This window comes from Salvelinus alpinus, chromosome 25 (genome assembly GCF_045679555.1).
Source record: "Salvelinus alpinus chromosome 25, SLU_Salpinus.1, whole genome shotgun sequence".
Taxonomy (NCBI): domain Eukaryota; kingdom Metazoa; phylum Chordata; class Actinopteri; order Salmoniformes; family Salmonidae; genus Salvelinus; species Salvelinus alpinus.
In genome coordinates this window covers 13,564,599-13,591,310 of record NC_092110.1, presented here as the reverse complement: position 1 = coordinate 13,591,310, position 26,712 = coordinate 13,564,599, and the positions used below count along the sequence as shown (strand labels likewise).

Sequence of the window (26,712 nt, the reverse complement as noted above, 5' to 3'; positions counted from 1 at the left end):
CTAAGGCACTGCATCTCAGTGCAAGAGGTGTCACTACAGTCCCTGGTTCGATTTTAGGCTGTATTACATCCGGCAGTGATTGGGAGTCCCATAGTGCGGCACACAATTGGCCCAGCGTCATCCGGGTTTGGCCGGTGTAGGCCATCATTGTAAATAAGAATTTGTTCTTAACTGACTTGCCTAGTTTAATAAAGGTTAAAAAAATTAAATTGGTTAAAAATAAGCTATTTATAGAAGTCCAGACCGGACCAAATCTGAACCAAACACGGACATCTATGACATGGACCAAAAATCTATGTCCTTGGACGTTGAACTCAAGGCCGGTCTAGACCGCACCAAATTGAACCTTTTTGATTGGGACAGCGTTATTGAGCTGTTTTCAAACAGGCGTGGGGGACTCTTCAAGATAAATCAATGTCATTTTTGTTTTCACTGAATCTCCGTTTGGATATTTGGTAACAATTAGTCTGGGAAAATGTTAGCTAAGTGGGAAATGTAAACTAAATTGAGGTGAGTGCTAATGATCATTTTGATTTTAGAACATTTTGCTACATGTCATACAAGAAGATTTTGCTGTTCACTCACATAGTAGTAGTAGCCTTTCCTACTCCCAACCAAAAGCATGTGACTTGTCTGATAATTAATCAATGTGATTTTGTTTAACTGTCTGTCTGTATATTTGGTTAATTAATCTCTGGTTGGACAAGTGGAAGTGGTAGCCAAGAGTGTGTAAAGCTGTCATCAAGGCAAATGGTGGCTACTTTGAACAATCTCAAATATAAAATATACTGTATTTTGATTTGTTGAATTTTTTTTTGGTTACTACATGATTCCATATGTGTTACTTCATAGTTCTGTTGTCTTCACTGTTATTCTACAATGTAGAAAATTGTTAAAAATAAATAAATAAGAAAAACCCTGGAATGAGTAGGTGTGTCCAAACTTTTGACTGGTACTGTATAGATATAGATAGATATATAGGGGAGGAGTGAAGGCAGGGATGAGTACAAAAGTATAAACACTAAACAGAACAGGCTGTTGTGGTGGGCATGGAAACAATGGAAGTCTACAAAGCACTCTGTTTGGTGAATCTACTAGTTGCATTCCTTTCAAAAGGTAAGAGACACGATTCCCATTATTCCACTGCTTTACTTCTATGGACAGTTCTACAGTTGACTCTGGAGCTAAAGGGATAGTGTGATTATGCTAGTTGTAGGGGAGACCATGCTAGCTGTTGAGCATCACTCCATCATGGAAAAAAGAATAGGTGTATTCTTTTTAAAAACGATATCTACTTATATTTCAGGATGTTTTGTATCCCTGGAAATAATTGGAATGCATGTAACCTCGAACACAAATTAATTTGACTTGTTGAAAATCAGTTTTCTTTTTACCTAACTTGCTTACCACTTTTTCCATGTGGTTTCTTCCTTCACGGACTTTTAGAAACACGGGTAGCTGAACTTACCCCTTTGGCTCAATTTACCCCACTCTCCCCTACCTGTAGACTTCCAGTCATTGTGCTAACCTAGTGGCTTGCAAAACGACCTACAACTTCTTTCAAACTGCACACAGAGACATAAAAACGGTATCCATGAGTTCATCTGATGCTTGGCAAAATCTTGCACTATCCCTTTAAGGAGTTAGTCAGGTTATGCAATGGTGCTGGTGGTGAGCAAGGCCAAAACAGACAGTCAAAGTCAATACAATGTCATGTGCCTTGTGACACAGGAGAGAGACCTGTTAGACTGTTTTGGGCCTTGAGGATGCTGCTGTGCGTGCAATGAGGCAGAACGTTTACATTTGTCTAACACGTGTGTTGTGTGAGCATCAAAGCAACACAACAGAAATTGTATTGAACATGACTGAATTACACTGCAAAAGGTTCAGTGTGTATAGTGTTGAAGTGGACCAGCTGATGTCATCTTTCAAAGCAGTTAAAGGGACAGAATTAGATATTTAATGAGATGAAAGTTGAATCGTACAAGGAACTTAAGTTAGGGAGAGAAAAAAATACAAACTGGTAACAGAGTAACTCTTGGCAAGTCTTCCTCATAAAAGAAGACTGACTTCAAATGGGACTTCTTGGATTAAAAAAGGTTAAAAAAACAAAAAGACCACCAGTAAAACATTTTAAAAGCATCCAAGTTCCTCATTTAAGTAATGAGACTCATTAAACTACAATCTGACGCTAAGTAAAATGTTTATGAGAGAGAAAGAAAGAAATGAAAGGAAAAGGGTCTGCATGAAACCTCACTTTGATTATAGGGTGTCATGACAACTGATGATAGCATAAAGGAGATACGCAATCCCTGAAATAAAAAAGACCACAGGCAATGTTCCTTTACATGTCATGTGTATACCTTTATACAAACTAAGATTCTCCCAGCCAGCCAGACAAATGCACGCTGTATTTTGCATGAGAATTTGCATTTGAGAACAGCCTAAGAAAAAAAAAGCTAAAGCACTCTCAAGTAGAGACACCTACAGTTGAAGTCGGAAGTTTACATACACCTTAGCCAAATACATTTAAACTAAGTTTTTCCATAATTCCTGACATTTAATCCTTGTAAAAATGCCCTGTCTTAGGTCAGTTAGGATCACCACTTTATTTTAAGAACGTGAAATGTCAGAATAATAGTAGAGAGAATGATTTATTTCAGCTTTTATTTCTTTCATTACATTCCCAGTGGGTCAGAAGTTTACATACACTCAATTAGTATTTGGTAGCATTGCCTTTAAATTGTTTAACTTGGGTCAAACGTTTTGGGTAGCCTTCCACAAGCTTCCCACAATAAGTTGGGTGAATTTTGGCCCATTCTTCCTGACAGAGCTGGTGTAACTGAGTCAGGTTTGTAGGCCTCCTTGCTCGTACACGCTTTTTCAGTTCTGCCCTCAAATGTTCTATAGGATTGAGGTCAGGGTTTGTGATGGCCACTCCAATACCTTGACTTTGTTGACCTTAAGCCATTTTGCCACAACTTTGGAAGTATGCTTGGGGTCATTGTCCATTTGGAAGACCCATTTGCGACCAAGCTTTAACTTTCTGACTGATGTCTTGAATATTGCTTCAATATATCAATATATCCACATCATTTTCTTTCCACATGATGCCATCTATTTTGTGAAGAGCACCAGTCCCTCCTGCAGCAAAGCACCCCCACAACATGATGCTGCCACCCCCGTGCTTCATGGTTGGGATGGTGTTCTTCGGCTTGCAAGCCTCCCCCTTTTTCCTCCAAACATAATGATGGTCATTATGGCCAAACAGTTCTATTTTTGTTTCATCAGACCAGAGGACATTTCTCCAAAAAGTACGATCTTTGTTCTCATGTGCAGTTGCAAACCGTGGTCTGGCTTTTTTATGGTGTTTTTTGAGCAGTGGCTTCTTCCTTGGCGAGCGGCCTTTCGGGTTGTCAATATAGGACTTGTTTTACTGTGGATATAGATATTTTTGTACCGTTTTCCTCCAGCATCTTCACAATATCCTTTGCTGTTGTTCTGGGATTGATTTGCACTTTCGCACCAAAGTACGTTCATCTCTAGGAGACAGAACGCGTCTCCTTCCTGAGCAGTATGACGGCTACGTGGTCCCATGGTGTTTATACTTGCGTACTATTGTTTGTACAGATGAACGTGGTACCTTCAAGCGTTTGGAAATTGCTCCCAATGATGAACCAGACTTGTGGAGGTCTACAATTGTTTTTCTGAGGTCTTGGCTGATTTCTTTTGATTTTCCCATGATGTCAAGCAAAGAGGCACTGAGTTTGAAGGTAGGCCTTGAAATACATCCACAGGTACACCTCCAATTGACTCAAATTAGGTCAATTAGCTTATCAGAAGCTTCTAAAGCCATGACATAATTTCCCCAAGATGTTTAAAGGCACAGTCAACTTAGTGTATGTAAACTTCTGACCCACTGGAATTGTGATACAATGAATTATAAGTGAAATAATCTGGCTGTAAACAATTGTTGGAAAAATGTATTGTGTCATGCACAAAGTAGATATCCTAACCGACCTGCCAAAACTATAGTTTGTTAACAAGACATTTTTGGAGTGGTTGAAAAATGAGTTTTAATGACTCCAACCTAAGTGTATGTAAACTTATGACTTCAACTGTACATTCTAAATAAATACATATATGTATATCGACACTTGCACCACATATGTGGCCTGTATGACTGTGGTTAGTTCTTAGATCTAATACAGCTGTAAAGCCAGTGCTGATGCACCTGTAAAATGATGGACACTTCTTCCTGTTTATGCCACTGGAACTGATGTGAAAAAGGCACCTTTAATTAATTAGGCCTATCAGTCTTTCACTGATGTGTGTGTGTGTGTGTGCAACATTCCCTCTGAAGCGTATGGAGAGTTGAGCAAGACCATTGAATGGCTTTTCAACACGTCAAGGAAATGTTTCACCTTCAGCTGACAATTCCATCTTACTGGAAACCGTTAGCTTGAGTCACCAATGTAATCATTGCTTGTCTGTCGTTATCTTAAGGACAGAGTACAGGGAGGAAATTGAGGTTCCAAAGTGTATCAAAATTGGTGGCGACAGGAAAGTTGTGCCTCAAATCACAATGTTTGTCCTTACACACAACAAGTTGGATGGAATACAATATTTGATATATTCATTATGTAATGCAATATTTCATGCAATGAATTTGTAGAAATATATAATTTTGCAATAGAGAAGTCTGATTTGTCGATTGCTGTTTGCCTCTTTGTGTGTTGTATGCATTTATAAAAAAATATTTAAAAAACATGACCTGATTTTAATTTAGTGGGTGGGGACTGAATGTGAAGCCAGCCAGACACACCCACAGATCACACAGAAGTAGGGTGCTTATCAGTAGGCCATTAGTCTCTCACGGTTCTGGTTGCCAATATCAGCAGTCCAGTGGATCCCTCACCTTGTCTGTTCTCCTTTAGTTGCACTGGTATGAAAAGACAGAGTAGTTGAAAGTGTTATTAAGGCAGAAGTTTACCAGGGTTGCTGATGCTTTCACCTTGTCAGTTCTTTCAGATCCGAGGAGAGGAAGCCACTTTGGAAGATCCAAAACATTAGAGGAGGCAATAGAAGGGCAATTTGGGTTACCTTCTTTGTATTATTTTCTGTGAAATCCCTATATAGTCCTACAGCCATGATGACTCTGTTGTGACCACAACGCTTCCTTTGTAGGATGATTGTGTAAAAAAATTATTGTTATTGTTTTGTTTGGAAGAAATGTTTCCAGACGAAAAACCTGAATGGACAGTTTGGCACAAAGTTAACCATAACATCAACACCACTTTAAAAAATATATATATTTCTCCTCCTAAAATATATATACAGTGCATTCGTTAAGTATTCAGACCCTTTGACTTTTTCCACATTTTGTTACGTTACAGCCTTATTCTAAAATTGATTAAATTGTTTTTTCCCTCATCAATCTACACACAATAACACATGATGACTAAGCAAAAACATAATTTTTATGTATTTTTTGCAAATGTATTAAAAAAACAAAACTGAAATATCACATTTACATAAGTATTCAGATCCTTTACTCCATCCTTTTTGAAGCACCTTTGGCAGCGATTACACCCTCGAGTCTTGGGTATGACGCTACAAGCTTGGCACACCTGTATTTGGGGAGTTTCACCCATTTTTCTCTGCAGATCCTCGCAAACTCTGTCAGATTGGATGGGGAGGGTCACTGCACAGCTATTTTCAGGTCTCTCCAGAGATGTTTGATCGGGTTCAATTACGGGCTCTGGCTGGGCCATTCAAGGACATTCAAAGACTTGTCCCGAAGCCACTCCTGTGTTGTCTTGGCTGTGGGCTTAGGGTTGCTGTCCTGTTGGAAGGTGAACCTTCGCTCCAGGCTGGGGTCTTGAGCACTCTGGAGCAGGTTTTCATTAAGGATCTTTCTGCTCCGTTCATCTTTCCCTCGATCCTGACAAGTCTTCCAGTCCCTGCCGCTGAAAAACATCCCCACAGTATGATGCTGCCACCACCATGCTTCACCGTAGAGATGGTGCCAGGTTTCCTCCAGACATGACGCTTGGCATTCAGGCCAAACAATTCAATCTTGGTTTCATCAGACCAGAGAATCTTGTTTCTCGTGGTCTGAGTACTTTAGATGCCTTTTGGCAAACTCCAAGCAGGCTGTCATGTGCCTATTACGGAGGAGTGGCTTCCGTCTGGCCACTCTATCATAAAGGCCTGATTTGTACAGTGGTGCAGAGATGGTTGTCCTTCAGGAATGTTCTCCCATCTCTACAGAGGAACTCTGGAGCTCTGTCAGAGTGACCATTGGGTTCTTGGTCACCTCCCTGACCAAGGCCCTTCTCCCCTGATTGCTCAGTTTGGCCGGGCGGCCAGCTCTAAGAAGAGTCTTGGTGGTTCCATACTTCTTCCATTTAAGAATGATGAAGGCCACTGTGTTTTTGGGGACCTTCAATGCTGCATACATTTTTTGGTACCCTTCCCCAGATCTGTGCCTCCACACAAGCCTGTCTCAGAGCTCTACGGACAATTCCTTCGACCTCATGTCTTGGTTTATGCTCTGACGTGCACTGTCAACTGTGGGACCTTATATGGACAGGTGTGTGCCTTTCCAAATCATGTCCAATCAATTGAATTTACCACAGGTGGACTCATATCAAATTGTAGAAACATCTCAAGGATGATCAATGGAAACAGGATGCACCTGAGCTCAATTTCGAGTCTCATAGCACAGGGTCTGAATACTTATGTAAATAAAGTATTTCTGTTTTTTGTTTTTTTTATACATTTGCAAACATTTCTTGAAACCAGTTTTCGCTCTGTCATTATGGTGTATTGTGTGTATATTGATGAAGGAAACAGATGTTTAAAACCATTTTAGAATAAGGCTGTAACGTAACAAAATGTGGAAAAAGTCAAGGGGTCTGAATACTTTCCGAATGCACTGTATATTTCCTCATCCTATTCATTTTATTCATAAAGGTTTGGTCCAAAACGAATATCTACGTATTTCTTTAGTATTAGTTCATTAGTATTAGTTCATTTAGAACTATACTAAATGTCATAGTAATTCTGAGAGTAATCTATTCTCATATGTTGTTTTAATAATAGGTAATGTGCTCATTAGTATTAAACTGTCAAGCCTACTTCCGCTCTCTCTCCAGCGCGGAATTCGGGATAATGTTAAGTGTACAGTAATGTTCGGTAACATACGCAGTGATGAAATTAGTTTTGACGGATGGCGTTTTGTCAAACAATCCACAGACTAATGACAAACATCCAGCATACAAAGTTCGCTCACATGGAAACTATGGAGCAATACTAAATACACTAACTAATTGACTGACTGGCTTGCTGGCAGTGCTCAAGACTGTATGTTACTACCATAGAGATCCTATTCAAGTATTCTAATTCCTTATGTGGTTGCTATTGTAAAACCAGTAGGGTGCAAAGAGTTAAGTTACATGTTTGCCCACAGTGTGCCAAAACCAAACTGTTCAATTGTTTTTCTCCTCCTGTTTTTAGGGTCTCACTCTCAGTTGGATGGTAAGTATTTTTCTCATTGAATGACATTACCATGCACCAATTCACTAACTAGTGAGATTTCAATCTCTTCACTTCCTTTGTGTGCTCCATTTCGTAAACCTTCATCCACATGTGTCTCTGTTAGTATGCGGAACCCCTCTCAACATTAGGATTGTGGGGGGTCAGGATGCTCTTGCAGGGAGTTGGCCATGGCAGGCCAGTCTGCACAGATTTGGCAGGCATTTTTGTGGGGGATCCCTCATCAACAAAGAGTGGGTGCTGACCGCTGCTCACTGCTTCTCCAGGTGAGGAATTGCAGGATTGCTAGAATCCTAACATTTAACTCTTACACCAAACCTAATCATAACTCAATTGAGCCTCCTTTTACAGCATTACCGTTATCTTTTTAAAATATATATATTTATTTTTTTCTCAGCCCCAGTACATCAAATTTGGTGGTCTACGTTGGTCGTCAGAACCAGAAGGGCTCTAACCCCAACGAGGTGGACCGGGCGGTCACTCAGATCATGTCCCACCCCAACTACACCAAAAGTACTAATGACAACGACATGTGTCTTCTCAAGCTCTCCTCCCCTGTGACTTTTACCAACTACATCCGGCCAGTCTGCCTAGCTGCACCAGGCAGCTCCTTTCATGCCGGCACTACTAGCTGGGTCACTGGCTGGGGCACCATCCGCAGTGGAGGTGAGATCTGATGGGAGAGATTAAAATGTAATGCATGGGCAATAGTCAATATGTAAAATATATCCGTAATATAATAGGAGTGATCAATTGGAACAAAATACATTTTCCTCATTTCAAATCATGTCGTACTAACTTTACTTGTCTGAATGTGTCTCCCATCTCCTCAGTGTCCCTGCCTTCACCAAAGACCCTACAGGAGGTGGATGTGCCAGTAGTGGGAAACAGGCAGTGTAACTTTAACTATGGAGTAGGTTCAATCACAGACAACATGATCTGTGCTGGTCTAGTAGCAGGAGGAAAGGATTCCTGTCAGGTAAAATCTCTTGGTTATCCTTTTTGTTTATTACAGTGTGGGTCAATTACATATTGGTCCGATTCCCCGGACACAGGTTATACCTAATCCTAGTCTAAAAAGCATTTTCACTTTGAAAATGGTTCTTCATCTGGGAAACCGACCCATTATGTTTCATAATCCTGTGAAAATGCAATCTCAGTGACACTAAGTCTGTCTATGCATAGGGGGACTCTGGAGGTCCGATGGTAACCAAACAGGGTACTCGCTGGATCCAGTCTGGTGTTGTGAGTTTCGGCCAAGGCTGTGCCCTGGCAAAACTCCCAGGAGTGTACGCCAGAGTGTCCCAGTACCAGACCTGGATCAACAGCCAGATCAGCAGTGACCAGCCAGGCTTTGTCACCTTCTCCTCCAGTGGGACTGACTCTGACCTCAGTGTCTTCTGTACTGGTCTTTCAGCCCCTACAACTGCCCCTACAACCACCACCACAACTGCCCCTACAACCACCACCACAACTGCCCCTACAACCACCACCACAACTGCCCCTACAACCACCACCACAACTGCCCCTACAACTGCCCTACAACCACCACAACTGCCCCTACAACCACCACTACCACCACAACTGCCCCTACAACCACCACTACCACCACAACTGCCCCTACAACCACCACAACTGCCCCTACAACCACAACCGCATGCACATACCTACAGTGCCTTCGGAAAGACCCCTTGACATTTTCCACATTTTGTTACGTTACAGCCTTATTCTAAAATAAATTAAATTGTTTTTTCCCTCAATCAACCCCATAATGACAAAGCAAAAACAGGTTTTTAGACATTTTCTAAATAAAAAACGGAAATATCATATTTACATAAGTATTCAGACCCTTAGTACTTTGAAGCAACTTTGGCAGCAATTACAGCCTTGAGTCTTCTTTATGACGCTACAAGCTTGGCACACCTGTATTTGGGGCATTTCTCCCATTCTTTGCAGATCCTCTCAAGCTCTGTCAGGTTGGATGGGGAGCGTTGCTGCTATTTTTAGGTCTCTCCAGAGATGTTCGATCAGGTTCAAGTCCGGGCTCAGCTGGGTCACTCAAGGGCATTCAGAGTCTTGTCCCGAAGCCACTCCTGCGTTGTCTTGGCTGTGTGCTTAGGGTCATTGTTCTGTTGGAAGGTGAACCTTCGCCCCAGTCTGAGGTTCTGGAGCAGGTTTTCATCAAGGATCTCTCTGTACTTTGCTCCATTCACCTTTCCCTCGAAGTCTCCCAGTCCCTGCCACTGAAAAACATCCCCACAGCATGATGCTGCCACCACCGTGCTTCACCGTAGGGATGGTGCCAGGATTCCTCCAGACATGACGCTTGGCATTCAGGCCAAAGAGTTCAATCTTGGTTTCATCAGAGCAGAGAATCTTGTTTCTCATGATCTGAAAGTCTTTAGGTGCCTTTTGGCAAACTCCAAGAGGGCTGTCATATGCCCTTTACTAAGGAGTGGCTTCCGTCTGGCCAGTCTACCATAAAGGCCTGATTGATGGAGTGCTGCAGAGATGGTTGTCCTTCTGGAAGTTTCTCCCGTTCCACAGAGGAACTCTGGAGCTCTGTCAGAGTGACCATCAGGTTCTTGGTCACCCCCCTGACCAAGGCCCTTTACCCCAGATTGCTCAATTTGGCCGGGCGGCCAGCTCTAGGAAGAGTATTGGTGGTTCCAAACTTCTTCCATTTAAGAATTATGGAGGCCAGTGTGTTCTTGGGGACCTTCAATGCTGCTGAAATGTTTTTGTACCCATCCCCAGATCTGTGCCTCGACACAATCCTGTCTCAGAGCTATACGGACAATTCCTTCGACCTCATGGCTTGGTTTTTGCTCTTACATGCACTGTCAACTGTGGGACCTTATATAGACTGGTGTGTACCTTTCCAAATCATGTCCAATCAATTGAATTTACCACAATGGCTCCAATCAAGTTGTAGAAACATCTCAAGGATAATCATTGGAAACAGTATGCACCTGAGCTCAATTTCGAGTCTCATAGCAAAGGGTCTGAATACTTATGTAAATAAAGTATTTCTGTTTTTTGAAAACCTGTTTTCACTTTGTCATTATGGGGTATTGTGTGTAGATTGCTGAGGAAAAACATGTATTTAATCAATTTTGAAATAAAACTGTAACATAAAATGTGGAAAATGTCAAGGGTTCTGAATACTTTCCGAAGGCACTGTATAGTCTAACTTGTGCTTATGGCTACACCTTAATGTGAATCTTTACTTTTGTAACAAATCTGACTACTGGATTACTCCCTTTTATTTGTCTCTCAAATTTGTATCTGTCTTTCCCTCCCTCTGCAGTTGTGGTGTGTGGCAGCGCTAGCGCCTCTTTGAACTCCCATGTTGGTGGCGGAAGCTCGTTGGCGACAGCAGGTTTGTGGCCCTGGATAGCCAGCATACAGACCAACGGAGCGCACGTCTGCGGGGGCACGTTAGTGGCGGTAGACTCTGTCATGAGTGATGCCAGCTGCTTTTCTAGGTAAGTTAACTCTACCTGTATGTCAAAGGGGGAGAGTAAGTAGCTGGATTGAAATGTCACTCCTTATATGATTCTAAGGAAATCTCGTCATAGAACCTACATTTTGATTGGATTTAGATTTTTTTACAGTGCCATTACATTAACAGTTAGTGACACATAGAAAAGTTTCCTTTTCAACCCTAATGCAAAGGTTAACTAAGATTAGTACATATGACATTTGTACAATCATTGTGCTACTGAAAATTCTAGGAGAGATAGCTGTCTATAAACAACACCCATGTTTTACACAACCTTGGCTGCAGATGTAACGGATGTGAAATGGCTAGCTAGTTAGCGGGTACGCGCTAGTAGCATTTCAATCAGTTACGTCACTTGCTCTGAAACCAATATGTAGTGTTGCCCCTTGCTCTGCAACGGCCGTGGCTTTTGTGGAGCGATGGGTAACGATGCTTCGTGGGCGACCGTTGTTGATGTGTGCAGAAGGTCCCTGGTTCGCGCCCGTGTCGGGGCGAGGGGACGGTCTAAAGTTATACTGTTACATTGATACTGTTACATTGATGCTGTTGACCCGGATCACTGGTTGCTGCGGAAAAGGAGGAGGTTGAAAGGGGGGTGAGTGTAACGGATGTGAAATGGCTAGCTAGTTAGCGGGTACGCGCTAGTAGCATTTCAATCAGTTACGTCACTTGCTCTGAAACCAATATGTAGTGTTGCCCCTTGCTCTGCAAGGGCCGCGGCTTTTGTGGAGCGATGGATAACGATGCTTCGTGGGTGTCAGTTGTTGATGTGTGCAGAGGGTCCCTGGTTCGCGCCCGTGTCGGGGCGAGGGGACGGTTTAAAGTTATACTGTTACACAGAAAGCATGATTATGGTGTCATCATCATGTCAACCAGTGTCTAGGTGTGACTCCATGGGATCAACAGGCACTTACTGTAGTAGTTACTGTAGTGTACCAGAGGGGGGAGCCACCAGCCAACATCTCTCCCACACTACTGTTTTACCATCCTAATCAGCTGGACAGTTTAACGTTTTGGTACCTTCACAAGGAATTTAGTGGCCCATTCAGATTTAGGAAATCTATGCCTTTTTACGTGTTTTGATTTTAGCACTTCTCAGTAGTTGGTATTCAGATTTACACTACATGGCCAAAAGTATGTGGATTCGACTGACAGGTGTATAACAGCACACAGCAATGCAATATCCATAGACAGTAGAATAGCCTGTACTGAAGAGTTCAGTGATCTTTCAACGTGGCATCGTCATAGGATGCCACCTTTCCAACAAGTCAGTTCATAGAATTTCTGCCCTGCTAGAACTGCCCCGGTCAACTGTAAGTGCTGTTATTGTGAAATGTCTAGGAGCAACAACGGCTCAGCCACGAAGTGGTAGGCCACACAAGCTCCCAGAATCGGGACCTCTGACTGCTGAAGCGCATAAAGATCATCTGTCCTCAGTTGCGACACTCACTACCAAGTTCCAAGCTGCTTCTGGAAGCAACATCAGCGCAATAACTGTTCGTCGCAATGCCAAGCGTCGGCTGGAGTGGTGTAAAGCTAAACAATGCCAGGAGAACGCTACCTGCCCGAATGCATAGTGCCAACTGTAAAGTTTGGTGGAGGAGGAATAATGGTCTTGGGCTGTTTTTCATGGTTCGGGCTAGGCCCGAAGGAAAAATCTTAAAGCTACAGCATAAAATTACATTCAAGGAGATTCTGTGCTTCCAACTTTGTGACAACAGTTTGGGCAAGGCCCTTTCCTGTTTCAGCATGACAATGCCCCCGTGCACAAAGCGAGTTCCATACAGAAATGGTTTGTCAAGATCTGTTTGGAAGAACTTGATTGGCCTGCACAGAGACCTGACCTCAACCCCATTGAACAGCTTTGGGATGAATTGGAAAGCCGACTGTGAGCCAGGCCTAATCACCCAACATTAGTGCTCGACCTCAATAATGCCCTTGTTGCTGAATGGTAGCAAGTCCCCTCAGCAATGTTCCAACATCTAGTGGAAAGCCTTACCAGAAGAGTGGAGGCTGTTATAGCAGCAAAGGGGGGACCAATTCCATGTTAATGCCCATGATTTTTTTGAACGAGATGTTCGACGAGCAGGTGTCCACATACTTGTGCAGGTGGGTAGTGAGCTCTGCTGGTGTGGCTCCCTTGTTCGCACTGAATAAATGTGATTCAATTAAAATGTTTTGGTTCAATTAGTTTATCTCAAGCAATCCCTTTAAATATTGTGCAGCTTTAATTTAAATTAGATCAGCACAAGACTAATTCAGGTCTGAATTTCCCCTTAATGAATAATTACGTCAACAACTTCAAGACAAAGAAAATATCAACTTACTACAATAATTAATTGTATGTCAAATGATGATAACATGAATGAAGAGTTGAGTATGAAGGGTGCCTACCTAGGGCATAACACATTCATAACCCATACATATTACATTCATAAGCAGTACATAAACATTTCATAAGACAATAATCAGAATGAAGAGTTTAGTATCCCTCACTAAAGTAGCCTTACACAAGCCTTGGCTTGTCAAGCCAGAACGGCTCATTGGAGCAGGGTGAGGCCGCTTGATGTACACTCCTTGGACAGGACGCTAGTCTATCACAGGCAGTGGAGGCTCCACAGAGAAGGAAGGGGAGGACCATCCTCATCAGTAAATTTCATAACAATGTAAATTGTAAAACATTAAAGTTAACATTTTTAGATTAAACTATACTAAATATAATCACGTCACCAAATAACTTATTAAAACACTATTTTGCAAAGAAGGTCTACAGTAGCCTCAACAGCACTCTGTAGGGTAGCACCATGGTGTAGCCGGAGGACAGCTAGCTTCAGTCCTCCACTGGGTACATTGACTTCAATACAAAACCTAGGAGGCTCATGGTGCTCACCCCCTTCCATGGATATACAAAGTAATTATGACAACTTCAGGAGGACGTCCTCCAGCCTATCAGAGCTCTTGCAGCATGAACTGACATGTTGTCCACCCAATCAAAGGATCAGATAATTAATCTAGTACTGAAACCATAATCTACAGCTTGCTAGCACTGCAGTGTATAAAATGTGGTGAGTAGTTAACTCAAAGGGAAAGACAACAATAGTTGAACAGTTATTTTAACAAGTGAATTTCTTCCTAAATGAAGGAGAAGCAAGAGAAAGAGATGGTCTTTTTTTCAGTTTCACTTACTTAGCTAGCAAATGCAGCTAGCTAGTTTAGCCTACTGAAACACCCAGCTCAGAGGGATGCTATGTTAGTTAGCTGGCTATGACTATCCAACACAACACTGGAACTATTACTAATTTATTCTCACCGGGGCCTGTCGGTGTAACTGCTTACTGACTGTACACTAACTTCACTGCATGATAGTAGCAGGTTTTACTAACGCATTAGTTCTATTAACTATGACATTACTTTAGCTAATATGGTGACAACGATGTAGGCTGTGTGTAGTGTTTTGGCTTGTAAACTCTCGTTTGCAACTGTTGGAACCTCTTTGGGCTAGGGCGCAGTATTTTGACGTCTGGATGAAAAGCATGCCCAAAGTAAACTGCCTGTTACTCAGGCCCAGAAGCTAGGATATGCATATATGCATATTGGTAGATTTGGATAGAAAAGACTCTGAAGTTTCTAAAACTGTTAAAATAATGTCTGTGAGTATAACAGAACTGATATGGCAGGCAAAAACCCGAGGACAAACCATCCAGAAAAAAGAAAAAAAATTCAACCCACAACTGTTTCCAATGGCTGTCATGTTTAATATGAAGGGAAAACCTCCCCGATTGCAGTTCCTAGGGCTTCCACTAGATGTCAAGTCTTTAGAAAGAGTTTCATGCTTGTTTTTGGAAAAATGAGCTAGAATTTGTAGTTTTTCTAGGTGCCTCCCATTTTGGCTGTAGTGTTTTCATGCGCGTGGATGAGAGCGTGTTCTTTGTTTATCTCCGGTAAAGACAATAACGATTCTCCGTCTTAAATGTTATTGTTTATTTACGTATTAGGGTACCTGAGGTTTGATTATAAACGTTGTTTGGAGAAGTTTATTGGTAATGTTTGGGATTCATTTTATATGCATTTTGAAGGAGGGAAACCGGTGGGTTATTGAATGAAACGCGCCAGCTAAACTGAGATTTTGGGGATATAAAGAAGGACTTTATCGAACAAAAGGACCATTTGTGATGTAGCTGGGACCTTTTCGAGTGCCAACAGAAGAAGATCTTCAAAGGTAAGGCATTTATTTTATCGCTATTTTTATTTTTTTTTTTACCGTTATTTTACCAGGTAAGTTGACTGAGAACACGTTCTCATTTGCAGCAACGACCTGGGGAATAGTTACAGGGGAGAGGAGGGGGATGAATGAGCCAATTATAAACTGGGGATTATTAGGTGACCATGATGGTTTGAGGGCCAGATTGGGAATTTAGCCAGGACACCGGGGTTAACACCCCTACTCTTACGATAAGTGCCATGGGATCTTTAATGACCTCAGAGAGTTTCTGACTTTCGTGTCGCACCTGCCTGGTTGAAAAATGTTTTTAATGCTTTTGTGTGCGGTGCGCTGTCCTCAGATAATCGCATGGTGTGCTTTCGCCGTAAATCCTTTTTGAAATCTGACACAGCGGCTGGATTAACAAGAAGTTAAGCTTTTTTTCTGATGCATGACACTTGTATTTTCATGAATGTTAAATATTACTATTTCTGTAATTTGAATTTCGCACTCTGCAATTTCACCGGATGTTGTCGAGGTGGGTCGCTAGCGCCACGTCTAGCCATAACAGGTTTTAATGATTGCACCGAATATCAGCTAGATGCAGGCAAGAGTGTGAAAGGCGGTATTGAATGTCACTGTCTGTCACCTCAAATTGTCTCTCGATCTGTGTGCGTGCACCTAAGTTGTAAACTTTCATTCATGAACTAGGTTGTAGCAAGCTTATGATGGGTATAGGGAAAATTCCAGTATCGTGTGCAGTTGAAGTCAGAAGTTTACATACACCTTAGCCAAATACATTTAAACTCAGTTTTTCACAATTCCTCTTAGGTCAGTTAGGATCACCACTTTATTTTAAGAATGTGAAATGTCAGAATAATAGTAGAGACAATGATTTATTTCAGCTTTTATTTCTTTCATCGCATTCCCAGTGGGTCAGAAGTTTACATACACTCAATTAGTATTTGGTAGCATTGCTTTTAAATTGTTTAACTTGGGTCAAACATTTCAGGTAGCCTTCCACAACAAGTTGGGTGAATTTTGGCCCATTCCTCCTGACAAAGCTGGTGTAACTGAGTCAGGTTTGTAGGCCTCCTTGCTCGCACATGCTTTTTCAGTTCTGCCCACACATTTTCTATAGGATTTAAGTCAGGGCTTTGTGATGGCCACTCCAATCCCTTGACTTTATTGTCCTTAAGTCATTTTGCCACAACTTTGGAAGTATGCTTGGGGTCATTGTCCATTTGGAAGACACATTTGCGACCAAGCTTTAACTTCCTGACTGATGTCTTGAGATGTTGCTTCAATATATCCACAATTTTCCTACCTCATGATGCCATCTATTTTGTGAAGTGCACCAGTCCCTTTTGCAGCAAATCACCCCCACAACATGATGCGGCCACCCCCGTGCTTCACGGTTGGGATGGTGTTCTTCGGCTTGCAAGCCTCCCCCTTTTTCCTCCAAATATAACGATGGTCATTATGGCCAAACAGTTCTATTTTCATCAGACCAGAGGACATTTCTACAAAAAGTATCTTTGTCCCCATGTGCAGTTGCAAACCGTGGTCTGGCTTTTTTTATGGCGGTTTTGGAGCAGTGGCTTCTTCCTTGCTGAGCGGCGTTTCATTTTATGTTGATATAGGACTCTTTTTACTGTGGATAGAGATACTTTTGTACCTGTTTCCTCCAGCATCTTCACAAGGTCCTTTGCTGTTGTTCTGGGATTGATTTGCACTTTTCGCACCAAAGTACGTTAATCTCTAGGAGACAGAACGCGTCTCCTTCCTGAGCGATATGATGACTGCGTGGTCCCATGGTGTTTATACTTGCGTACTACTGGTTTGAACGTGGTACCTTCAGGTGTTTGGAAATTGCTCCCAAGGATAAACCAGACTTGTGGAGGTCTTCAATTTTTTTTCTGAGGTCTTGGCTGATTTTCTTTTGATTTTCCAATGATGTCAAGTAAAGAGGCACTGAGTTTGAAGGTAGGCCTTGAAATACATCCATAGGTGCACCTCCAATTGACTCAAATGATGTCAATTAGCCTATCAGAAGCTTCTAAAGCCATGACATAATTTTCTGCAATTTTCCAAGCTGTTTAAAGGCACAGTCAACTTAGTGTATGTAAGCTTCTGAACCACTGGAATTGTGATACAGTGAAATAATCTTTCTGTAAACAATTGTTGGAAAAATGTCTTGTCATGCACAAAGTAGATGTCCCAACCGACTTGCCAAAACTATAGTTTGTTAACAAGACATTTTTGGAGTGGTTGAAAAAGGAGTTTTAATGACTCCAACCTAAGTGTATGTAAACTTCTGACTTCAACTGTAGTAGCCTAAACCTATCGCTGTTACATTGAACTGGGTGAATGGAATATGAATGAGTCATCCAATATGCTGTAATAGAAAAATAAGGCCATGCTCATGAAAAGAAAATAGCCCTCCCTCATTTTAAAGGGCACTGACCGCCAATGATCACAGGACCTCACTAAACAGAGATGCAACTCATTATATCTCTCCAGCCAGGCCAACGCCTCTGAGTGGACCGTGATTCTGGGTCGTCTGAAGCAGAGCGGCTCCAATCCCCACGAGGTAACCCAGAACGTCATCAACATCACCATGAGCAATGTGACAGGCAAAAACGTGGCCATCCTCCGACTGGCCAGCCAACCCACATTGTCTGACTACATCCAGCCTATCTGTGTGGACAAGGGAACCAGAACCTTCAGCACAGGGACTCCGTGTTGGGTAGCTGGCTGGGCAACAGGCCAGGGTGGCGGTGAGTGGAAGGACTACTGTCTTTGTGTGTTAGTGAGAAATGTTCTCTGTTCAGAAACAAACCCTATAGCACCAAGGCATTTGTGTAGATCTGAAAGAATTTGGTAAGCAATGGTAGTAGGTCCACCTGTCTTCTGATAGGATAGGTGAGATTTTCACCATATTGCTTACAACCTATCCAGGCCTCTGAGATCTACACAAATGCCTAGGGTAGGGGCTGGCTGCACTGTAAGACGTTTCTGTAATTTCAACAGTAAAACACTGTAGAATAATACACAGTAATTATCATGCATTGTGGGAAAATGTTGTGGGCAGGGAAAGTGTCTTTGGCTCATAAATATATTTGAATGTGTGCCTTGTAAGAGGCTATATTTGTTGCACCTGTGGGTGAGAATGCTGTACACAGAATACAGTAATATACTGCATTTTAGGAATTTTACTAATCTTGTCCTGAAAATGGACAGTTATTTACTCTAATTCAGAATCCTGTACCATACTGCATTTTTGGAGCGCCAAAAACCTTTTGAACAATAGTGGGTGGATGGTATTGTGTTTCTGACTAACATATTTTTAGGCGTGTCTTGTAAGAGCTATATTTGTTGCACCCCGTTAGGGAGAATCCTGTACGTGTTAGTGGTCCCCTAACAATTTCATTTATATAGGGGACAAATCACTGGCAGCAAGTCTCAAACCTTTAATAGTTGAATGGCTAGCCATGTCCTTTTGATCGGTTTTGCCCTGTAGTCACTGTCAGCATAGAAGCCTTTGTTAAGGCATAAAGTGCAAGTGATATAAAACACCAAATATACAGTGTGGACAGTTTATTAGGTACACCAATCTAGTACCGGGTCAGACCCCTCTTTGCCTCTAGAACAGCCTGAGTTATTTGGGGAATGGATTGTACAAGGTGGGGAGTTCAAACGTTGCTCAATTGGCATCAAGGAACCGAACGTGCCAGGAAAACATTCCCCACACCAGAGCCATCAGCCTGTAATGTTGACACCAGGCAGGATGTGGCCATGGACTTATGCTACTTACGCCAAATCCTGACTCTCCCATCAGCATGTCGCAACAGGAACTGGGATTTGTCAGACCAGGCAATGTTTTTCCACTCCTCAATTGTCCAGTGTTGGTGATGACAACTTTCTACTTTTAAACTCGGACAAAACAGAGATGCTTGTTCTAGGTCCCAAGAAACAAAGAGATCTTCTGTTAAATCTGACAATTAATCTTGATGGTTGTAAAGTCGTCTCAAATAAAACTGAACGACCTCGGCGTTACTCTGGACCCTGATCTCTCTTTTGACGAACATATCAAGACTGTTTCAAGGACAGCTTTTTTCCATCTACGTAACATTGCAAAAATCAGAAATTTTCTGTCCAAAAATGATGCAGAAAAATTAATCCATGCTTTTGTTACTTCTAGGTTAGACTACTGCAATGCTTTACTTTCCGGCTACCCGGATAAAGCACTAACTTCAGTTAGTGCTAAATACGGCTGCTAGAATCCTGACTAGAACCAAGAAATTTGATCATATTACTCCAGTGCTAGCTTCCCTACGCTGGCTTCCTGTTAAGGCAAGGGCTGATTTCAAGGTTTTACTGTTAACCTATAAAGCGTTACATGGGCTTGCTCCTACCTATCTTTCCGAGTTGGTCCTGCCGTACATACCTACACGTACGCTACGGTCACAAGACGCAGGCCTCCTAATTGTCCCTAGAATTTCTAAGCAAACAGCTGGAGGCAGGGCTTTCTCCTATAGATCTCCATTTTTATGGAATGGTCTGCCTACCCATGTGAGAGACGCAGACTCGGTCTCAACCTTTACGTCTTTACTGAAGACTTATCTCTTCAGTAGGTCATATGATTGAGTGTAGTCTGGCCCAGGAGTGTGAAGGTGAACGGAAAGGCTCTGGAGCAACGAACCGCCCTTGCTGTCTCTGCCTGGCCGGTTTCCCTCTCTCCACTGGGATTCTCTGCCTCTAACCCTATTACAGGGGCTGAGTCACTGGCTTACTGGTGCTCTTTCCTGCCGTCCCTAGGAGGGGTGCGTCACTTGAGTGGGTTGAGTTACTGACGTGATCTTCCTGTCTGGGTTGGCACCCCCCCTTGGTTTGTGCTGTGGTGGAGATCTTTGTGGGCTATACTTGGCGTTGTCTCAGGATTGTAAGTTGGTGGTTTAAGATATCCCTCTAGTGGTGCGGGGGCTGTGCTTTGGCAAAGTGGGTGGGGTTATATCCTTCCTGTTTGGCCCTGTCCGGGGGTATCATCGGATGGGGCCACAGTGTCTCCTGACCCCTCCTGTCTCAGCCTCCAGTATTTATGCTGCAGTAGTTTATGTGTCGGGGGGCTAGGGTCAGTTGGTTATATCTGGAGTACTTATCCTGTCTTATCCGGTGTCCTGTGTGAATTTAAGTATGCTCTCTCTAATTCTCTCCTTCTCTCTTTCTTTCTCTCTCTCGGAGGACCTGAGCCCTAGGACCATGCGTCAGGACTACTGGGCATGACTCCTCCTTGCTGTCCCCAGTCCACCTGGCCTTGCTGCTGTTCCAGTTTCAACTGTTCTGCCTGCGGCTATGGACCTCTGACCTGTCCACCGGACGTGCTACCTGTCCCAGACCTGCTGTTTTAAACTCTCTAGAGACCGCAGGAGCGGTAGAGATACTCTTAATGATCGGCTATGGAAAGCCAACTGACATTTACTCCTGAGGTGCTGACTTGCTACACCCTCGATAACTACTGTGATTATTATTATTTGACCATGCTGGTCATTTATGAACATTTGAACATCTTGGCCATGTTCTGTTATAATCTCCACCCAGCACAGCCAGAAGAGGACTGGCCACCCCTCATAGCCTGGTTCCTCTCTAGGTTTCTTCCTAGGTTTTGGCCTTTCTAGGGAGTTTTTCCTAGCCACTGTGCTTCTACACCTGCATTGCTTGCTGTTTGGTATTTTGGGCTGGGTTTCTGTACAGCACTTCGAGATATTAGCTGATGTACGAAGGGCTATATAAAATAAACTTGATTTGATCATGTGCTTACTGGAGCCACTTCTTCTTGTTTTTAGCTGATAGGAGTGAAACCTGGTATGGTCGTTTGCTGCAATCGCCCATCCGTGACAAGGACAGACGCGTTGTGCGTTCCGAGATGCCGTTCTGCACATTACTGTTGTACTGCGCCGTTATATGCCTGTTTGTGGCCTGCCTGTTAGCTTACACGATTCTTGCCATTCTCCTTCGACCTCTCTTATCCACAAGCTGTTTTCGCCCACAGGACTGCCACTGACTGGATGTTTTTTGTTTGTCGCACCATTCTTGATAAACCCTAGACACTGTCGTGTGTGAAAAGCCAAGGAGGCTGGCCATTTCTGATATATTGGAACCGGCGCACCGACGATCATACCACGCTCAGTCACTTAGGTCATTCGATTTGTCCATTCTAACGTTGAATTGAACAGTAGCACTGCCTCTGCCCGTCTGCCTTCTTTAAATAGCAAGCCACGGCCATGTGACTCACTGTCTGAAGGAGCAAAACATTTTCATGAATGGGGTGGTGTACCTAATAAACTGGCCACTGAGTGTACAGTAAATTCATATGCTGTAATATATCATTGGATTCACTATTAGCAATTGTAGTTTTTCAATACAATTCAACAATAAATTGCTGTATATTTAATGCAGCATACTGTAAATGATGGTGCGTTGCATCCAGGTCTTGGACCCTCCACGTCACTTGCGGTGTCCCACAAGGATCTATTCTTGGACCCATGCTGCTCATCCTGTACATGGTCGTTTCATTAGCCAGAATGGAATCTCATTCCACTGCTATGCTGATGACACCCAGCTGTATGTAAAAACTACCCCAAGTCCGTCTGATGCATATGCCTGTCAGAACACCTGCCTTGAAGAGATAAGTGCATGGATGAAGCAAAACGTCCTTCAACTGAACAGCAGAAAAACCGAGGCCCTGCTTGTTGGTACCCCCCACCAGGTCCACTATTCATCAATAGCAGGACAGAACCTCCCTCTCTGCCCCTCAGTTTCCAATCTGGGTGCAAAACTTGATTCCTTCCTGACCTTTGGCAGCTACGTCAAAGAACTGTGTAAAGTGCCATTCTATCACTTCAAGAACATTGCCAAACTCCGTCCCATCCTGACTCAGTCTGATGCAGAAAAGCTCATCCATGCCTTTATCTCCTCAAGCCTGGACTACTGCAACACACTCTTCATTGTGATCCCTGGCAGGAGTCTCCAGAAGCTCCAATACATCCAGAACAGCACTGTCAGGATCCTGGTGAGAGTGCGGTAACATCACCCCCATCCTGGCATCTCTGCACTGGCTCCCCGTCTCATTACGGATTTAATTAAAAACCCTCTTGCTGACTTTCCAGCGTAGTCATGGATATCCCACTCCTTATCTCAAATACCATAACCCCACCCGCACCCTCAGGTCAAGCGATGGCCTGCTCCTCCACGCCCCCAGGACCAAGCTCTGCTCCTTGGGGGAATCGGGCTTTCGACCATCCCGAGCCTCTAGAATACCCTCCTGGACCACCTGAAGGCACCACTGACTGAGCTCCTTTGTTTAGGAAGGTCATTCTGTTGATAGCTGTGCTCCTTGGTGTCCTTGTCCCTTGTAGCGTCAGCTGGGTTCTTTGTACCAGTTGCCCTGTCATTTAGTTCTTTATTTTAAGGCAATTTGAGATTATTCTGTATAATGAAAAGCACTTTACAAAGGTAATAAATATTATTCATTGCTGGAGGGGAATGAATCACTGTCTCATGAACATATTTTAAGGCGTGCCTTGTAAGTGGCTATAATTGTTTCACCCATTAGTGAGAGTCCTGTACTAATTTAAGTGATGTGGTAGTAGTTCCCTAACAATTTAAATGTATATAGAGGACAGATCAGAGTGACAGCAGGTCTTAAACCTTTAATGGCTGAATATTTAACCACATCCATTTGATCTGTTTTGCCCTGTAATCAGTCAATTTGGAAGCCTTTGTTTAGGCCTCTGGGTCTTATTTAATATGCTGTAATATACAAATGCCTAGCAGCCAATCTGCTTACTCGAATCCCTTGTAATTACAGTAAAATACTGTAAAAATGACTTTCCTACAGTTTATTTACAGTTCCTTACAGTATTGTACTGTGTTTTATTGCTTTGACGTTTTAGTAATTTACAGGAAGCTGGCATCAAGTTACCGTGAATATCTCAGTAATGTATCATTATAAGATATCTTGTTGTAATTAGAATTATTTTAAAGACCAGTATATCCTTAACTACAACAACATTTTCAGTAATGGTTAGAGAAATGTTTACATGCTATGACTGATGTTTTTTTTAAATCAACCTTGGTTGACTGCACCGACTACGTTGATAAGGGCAAGAGCGACACTAAGTGACTAAAATGAAAACTTGCAAATAACACTGGGTAATATGCAGTAATTATAATTGGTACTGTAAATTAGATTTAAGTAAAAAATTTGGTACCGTTAAATGGATTACAGTAGCTGTACTGTAAAATAAATTATAGTACCTTTCTGGCCAATTGCTGCCAGTAAGTTTCTGTTCATTTTACAGGAAATGTTTTAGTGTAGGGATTGTTTCCGGACAGGACCGTGGGGGTGGGTGGGTAGGTATGATAAGTAATAAACCCATCTCTTTATCCTTAGCTGAGGAAGTTCTGCAGGAGTTCCAGACCTCTGTGGTGGAATGTGTGAATGTTTCATCTACGGACAACATTTGCACCGGAGCTGTGACACTACTGCAGGTTTAGTACAGATCTGTCTTACTATTTAGCTTGCAACATGTTGTTATAAGCACATAACATTATATCCATATTAACCCTAGTGTACTTCTCCCCACAGGGTAATGCCGGTGTTCCTTTGATGTGTAAGCATGGCAACTCATGGTTCCAGACTGCTGTGTTGACTGTCGACAGCAGCAGCAACACCACTAGCAATAACAGCACCAACAAAGCACGTTGGAGCAGGGGTCCCCACAGCTCCCCTATCCAAGTCTTCACCAAAACCTCCCACTTCCAAAGCTTCCTGGCTGCCAATTTGGGAACATTCCTATCCCCTGCCACCTCAGCTGGTGGCAGCAGTGGAGCTTCCCTGGCCCACTCCTCTCTCCTCCTCTCCTCTGTCCTACTGTTGGGTTGGTACTAAGAAATTCCACGGCTACCATTGACAAGCCCTCTCTAACCTCCAACCAATTAAAAGTATCTTTTTCAAGCCATTAATCAATTTGTCAGTGACTGGCAGTGTGTCAAAGCCAGGATTCTAGTTTTGAACTCAGGGAGCCTTAATTTCCAACTTCGTCTTTCTTTACTATTTTTGCCGTCAATGTTTGTATCAGTAGCATTTTCTGGATACTATTTTGTTATGACACTTACAACATTGCTGTTTGAGACGCAATATGCAAGCTTTTATGTTAACTGCCTGGGTATGTGTAACATTGTTACATGAAAATATCCAGATACCATGTAACATAATAATGTTGCTGCAAATAATGTTTTCAGAGTTGACCCTTTCTAGCCTGAGCGGAATGTTCCATTTCTTGCAGGATCAAGACCTCTGCGTATATTAATGGGTATACTTTGCTGGTGTAAAACCACATATGAAAACATGATAGGCATTTTGAAAGCTGAGAAACAGCCCCTTGAAATGATATGACATACAATAGCATCCCATCAATTTTAATCAGTCAAGAAATAACCTATGAAAATATGCTTTTCCCCAAACAACTGCCATTACCACAACTTTTTAATGAAGAAAGAGGGCATATTGTCTTTGATAAGTGTTGAACATTTGAAATCAGAATAGAAATACCTTTTACTGTGACTGTTATTTTTCAAAAAGTCTATGGAATATTCCTTGATCAGACACTTTCTTATCTGGATAGTAAATAAATAATGATAAGGAATGATACATGATAAGGAAATAAATAAACAAGTAATATAATATTAATAAAACAAAAACCTTCACCTCAGTGATTTTACTATAAAAATTGATCTGGAATTACAGTGCCTATAGAAAGTCTACACTCCCTTGAACTTTTTCAACATTTTGTTGTGAGAAAATAAGTATATATTAAAAATACAAAACTGGATAAGTCTCCATCCCCCTGATTTAATACTTGGTGGAAGCACCTTTGGAAGCAATTTCAGCTGTGAGTGCTGAAATAAGTTTCTACCAACTTCGAATTCAGAACTCTTGACTTTTTCCACATTTTGTTACATTACAGCCTTATTGTAAAATTCATTAAATTCCTCAATCTATACACAATAACCCATATTGACATTGATCATCCTTTTGATGTTCCTACAACTGGATTGGAGTCCACCTGTGATAAATTCAATGGATTGGACATGATTTAGAAAGCCACACATCTGTCTATATAAGGTCCCACAGTTGACAGTGCATGTCAGAGCAGAAACGAAGCCATGAGGTTGAAGGAATTGTCAGTAGAGCTCAGAGACAGGATTGTGTGGAGGCACAGGTCTGTGGAAGGGTACCAAAACATTTCTGCAGCATTGAAGGTCCAAGAACACAGTAGTCTCATTTTTAAATGGAAGAAGTTTGGAACCACCAAGACTCTTCCTAGAGCTGGCCGCCCGGCCAAATTGAGCAATCGGGGGCGTAGGGCCGTGGTCATGGAGGTGACCAAGAACCCAATGGTCACTCTGACAGAGCTCCAGAGTTCCTCTGTGGAGATGGTTGTCCTTCTGGAAGGTTCTCCCATCTCTGCTGCACTCCACCAATCAGGCCTTTATGGTAGAGTGGCCAGACGGAAGCCACTCCTCAGTAAAGGGCACGACAGCCCGCTTGGAGTTTGCCAAAAGGCACCTAAAGGACTCGGACCGTGAGAAACAAGATTCTCTGGTCTGATGGAACCAAGATTGAACACTTTAGCCTGAATGCCAAGCATCACGTCTGGAGGAAACCAGGCACCATCTCTACGGTGAAGCATGGTGGCGGCAGCATCATGCTGTGGGGATCTTTTTCAGCAACAGGAACTCAGAGACTAGTCAGAATCGAGGGAAAGATGAACGGAGCAAAGTACAGTACAGATTTGGCAATATATGAACATTCTTCTTTACAAAACTGTTCAAGTTAGGTCAAGTTCCTTGGGGAGTGGATGGACAGCAACCTTCAAGAAATGTCACACATTGTTAATTGGACATTTATCTTTTTATTCCTTAGCCATTCCACTGTAGCTTTGGCTGTGTGCTTCGGGCTGTGTGCTTCATTGTCATGCTGAAAGGTGAACTTCCGTTCCAGTTTCAGCTTTCTTGCAGAGGGCAGCAGGTTTTCCTCAAGGACTTTCATGTACATTGCTTTTTTCATTTTCTCTTCTATCCTGATTAGTTTCCCATTCCCTGACAATGAGAAACATCCCCAGACCATTATTCCTCCTCCACCAAACGTGACATTTGGCACTTTGCATTGAGGCAGATATCATTCTCCTGGCATCCGCCAAACCCAGATTTGTCCGTCGGACTGCTAGATGGTGAAGCGTGATTCATTACTCCAGAGTCCAATGGCGGCGAGCTTTACAACACTCGAGCCGACGCTTGGCATTGCGCATGGTGATCTGAGGCTTGTGTGCGGCTACTCGGCCATGGAAACCCATTTCATGAAGCTCCAGACGAACAGTTC

General features: G+C 42.6%; 1 protein-coding gene across 2 annotated transcripts; it reads left to right on the top strand.

Annotated features, from left to right (window-relative positions):
- Window positions 1-1,030: 1,030 nt before the first annotated feature.
- On the top strand, window positions 1,031-24,285 carry LOC139553399 (prostasin-like). 2 transcript variants are annotated; one of them, XM_071365680.1, is made up of 10 exons: window positions 1,031-1,116; window positions 7,522-7,542; window positions 7,667-7,826; window positions 7,958-8,226; window positions 8,394-8,539; window positions 8,746-8,932; window positions 10,871-11,048; window positions 17,790-18,046; window positions 23,722-23,819; window positions 23,917-24,285. In XM_071365680.1, exons 1-10 carry the CDS (start codon window positions 1,050-1,052, stop codon window positions 24,217-24,219), a joined length of 1,686 nt encoding a protein of 561 aa, XP_071221781.1. In that variant the 5' UTR covers window positions 1,031-1,049; the 3' UTR covers window positions 24,220-24,285. The 2 variants fall into 2 exon arrangements, with proteins under 2 accessions (XP_071221781.1, XP_071221780.1); XM_071365679.1 differs by having other exon boundaries at window positions 8,746-8,962.
- The last annotated feature ends 2,427 nt before the right edge of the window (window positions 24,286-26,712 follow it).

Coding starts and splice junctions, on each gene's coding strand:
- LOC139553399 (XM_071365679.1), top strand. CDS start 1,050: ATGGAAACAATGGAAGTCTACAAAGCACTCTGTTTGGTGAATCTACTA. Junction 7,827..7,957: donor GCTGCTCACTGCTTCTCCAG/GTGAGGAATTGC, acceptor TTTTTTTCTCAG/CCCCAGTACATCAAATTTGG. Junction 8,227..8,393: donor GGGCACCATCCGCAGTGGAG/GTGAGATCTGAT, acceptor CCATCTCCTCAG/TGTCCCTGCCTTCACCAAAG.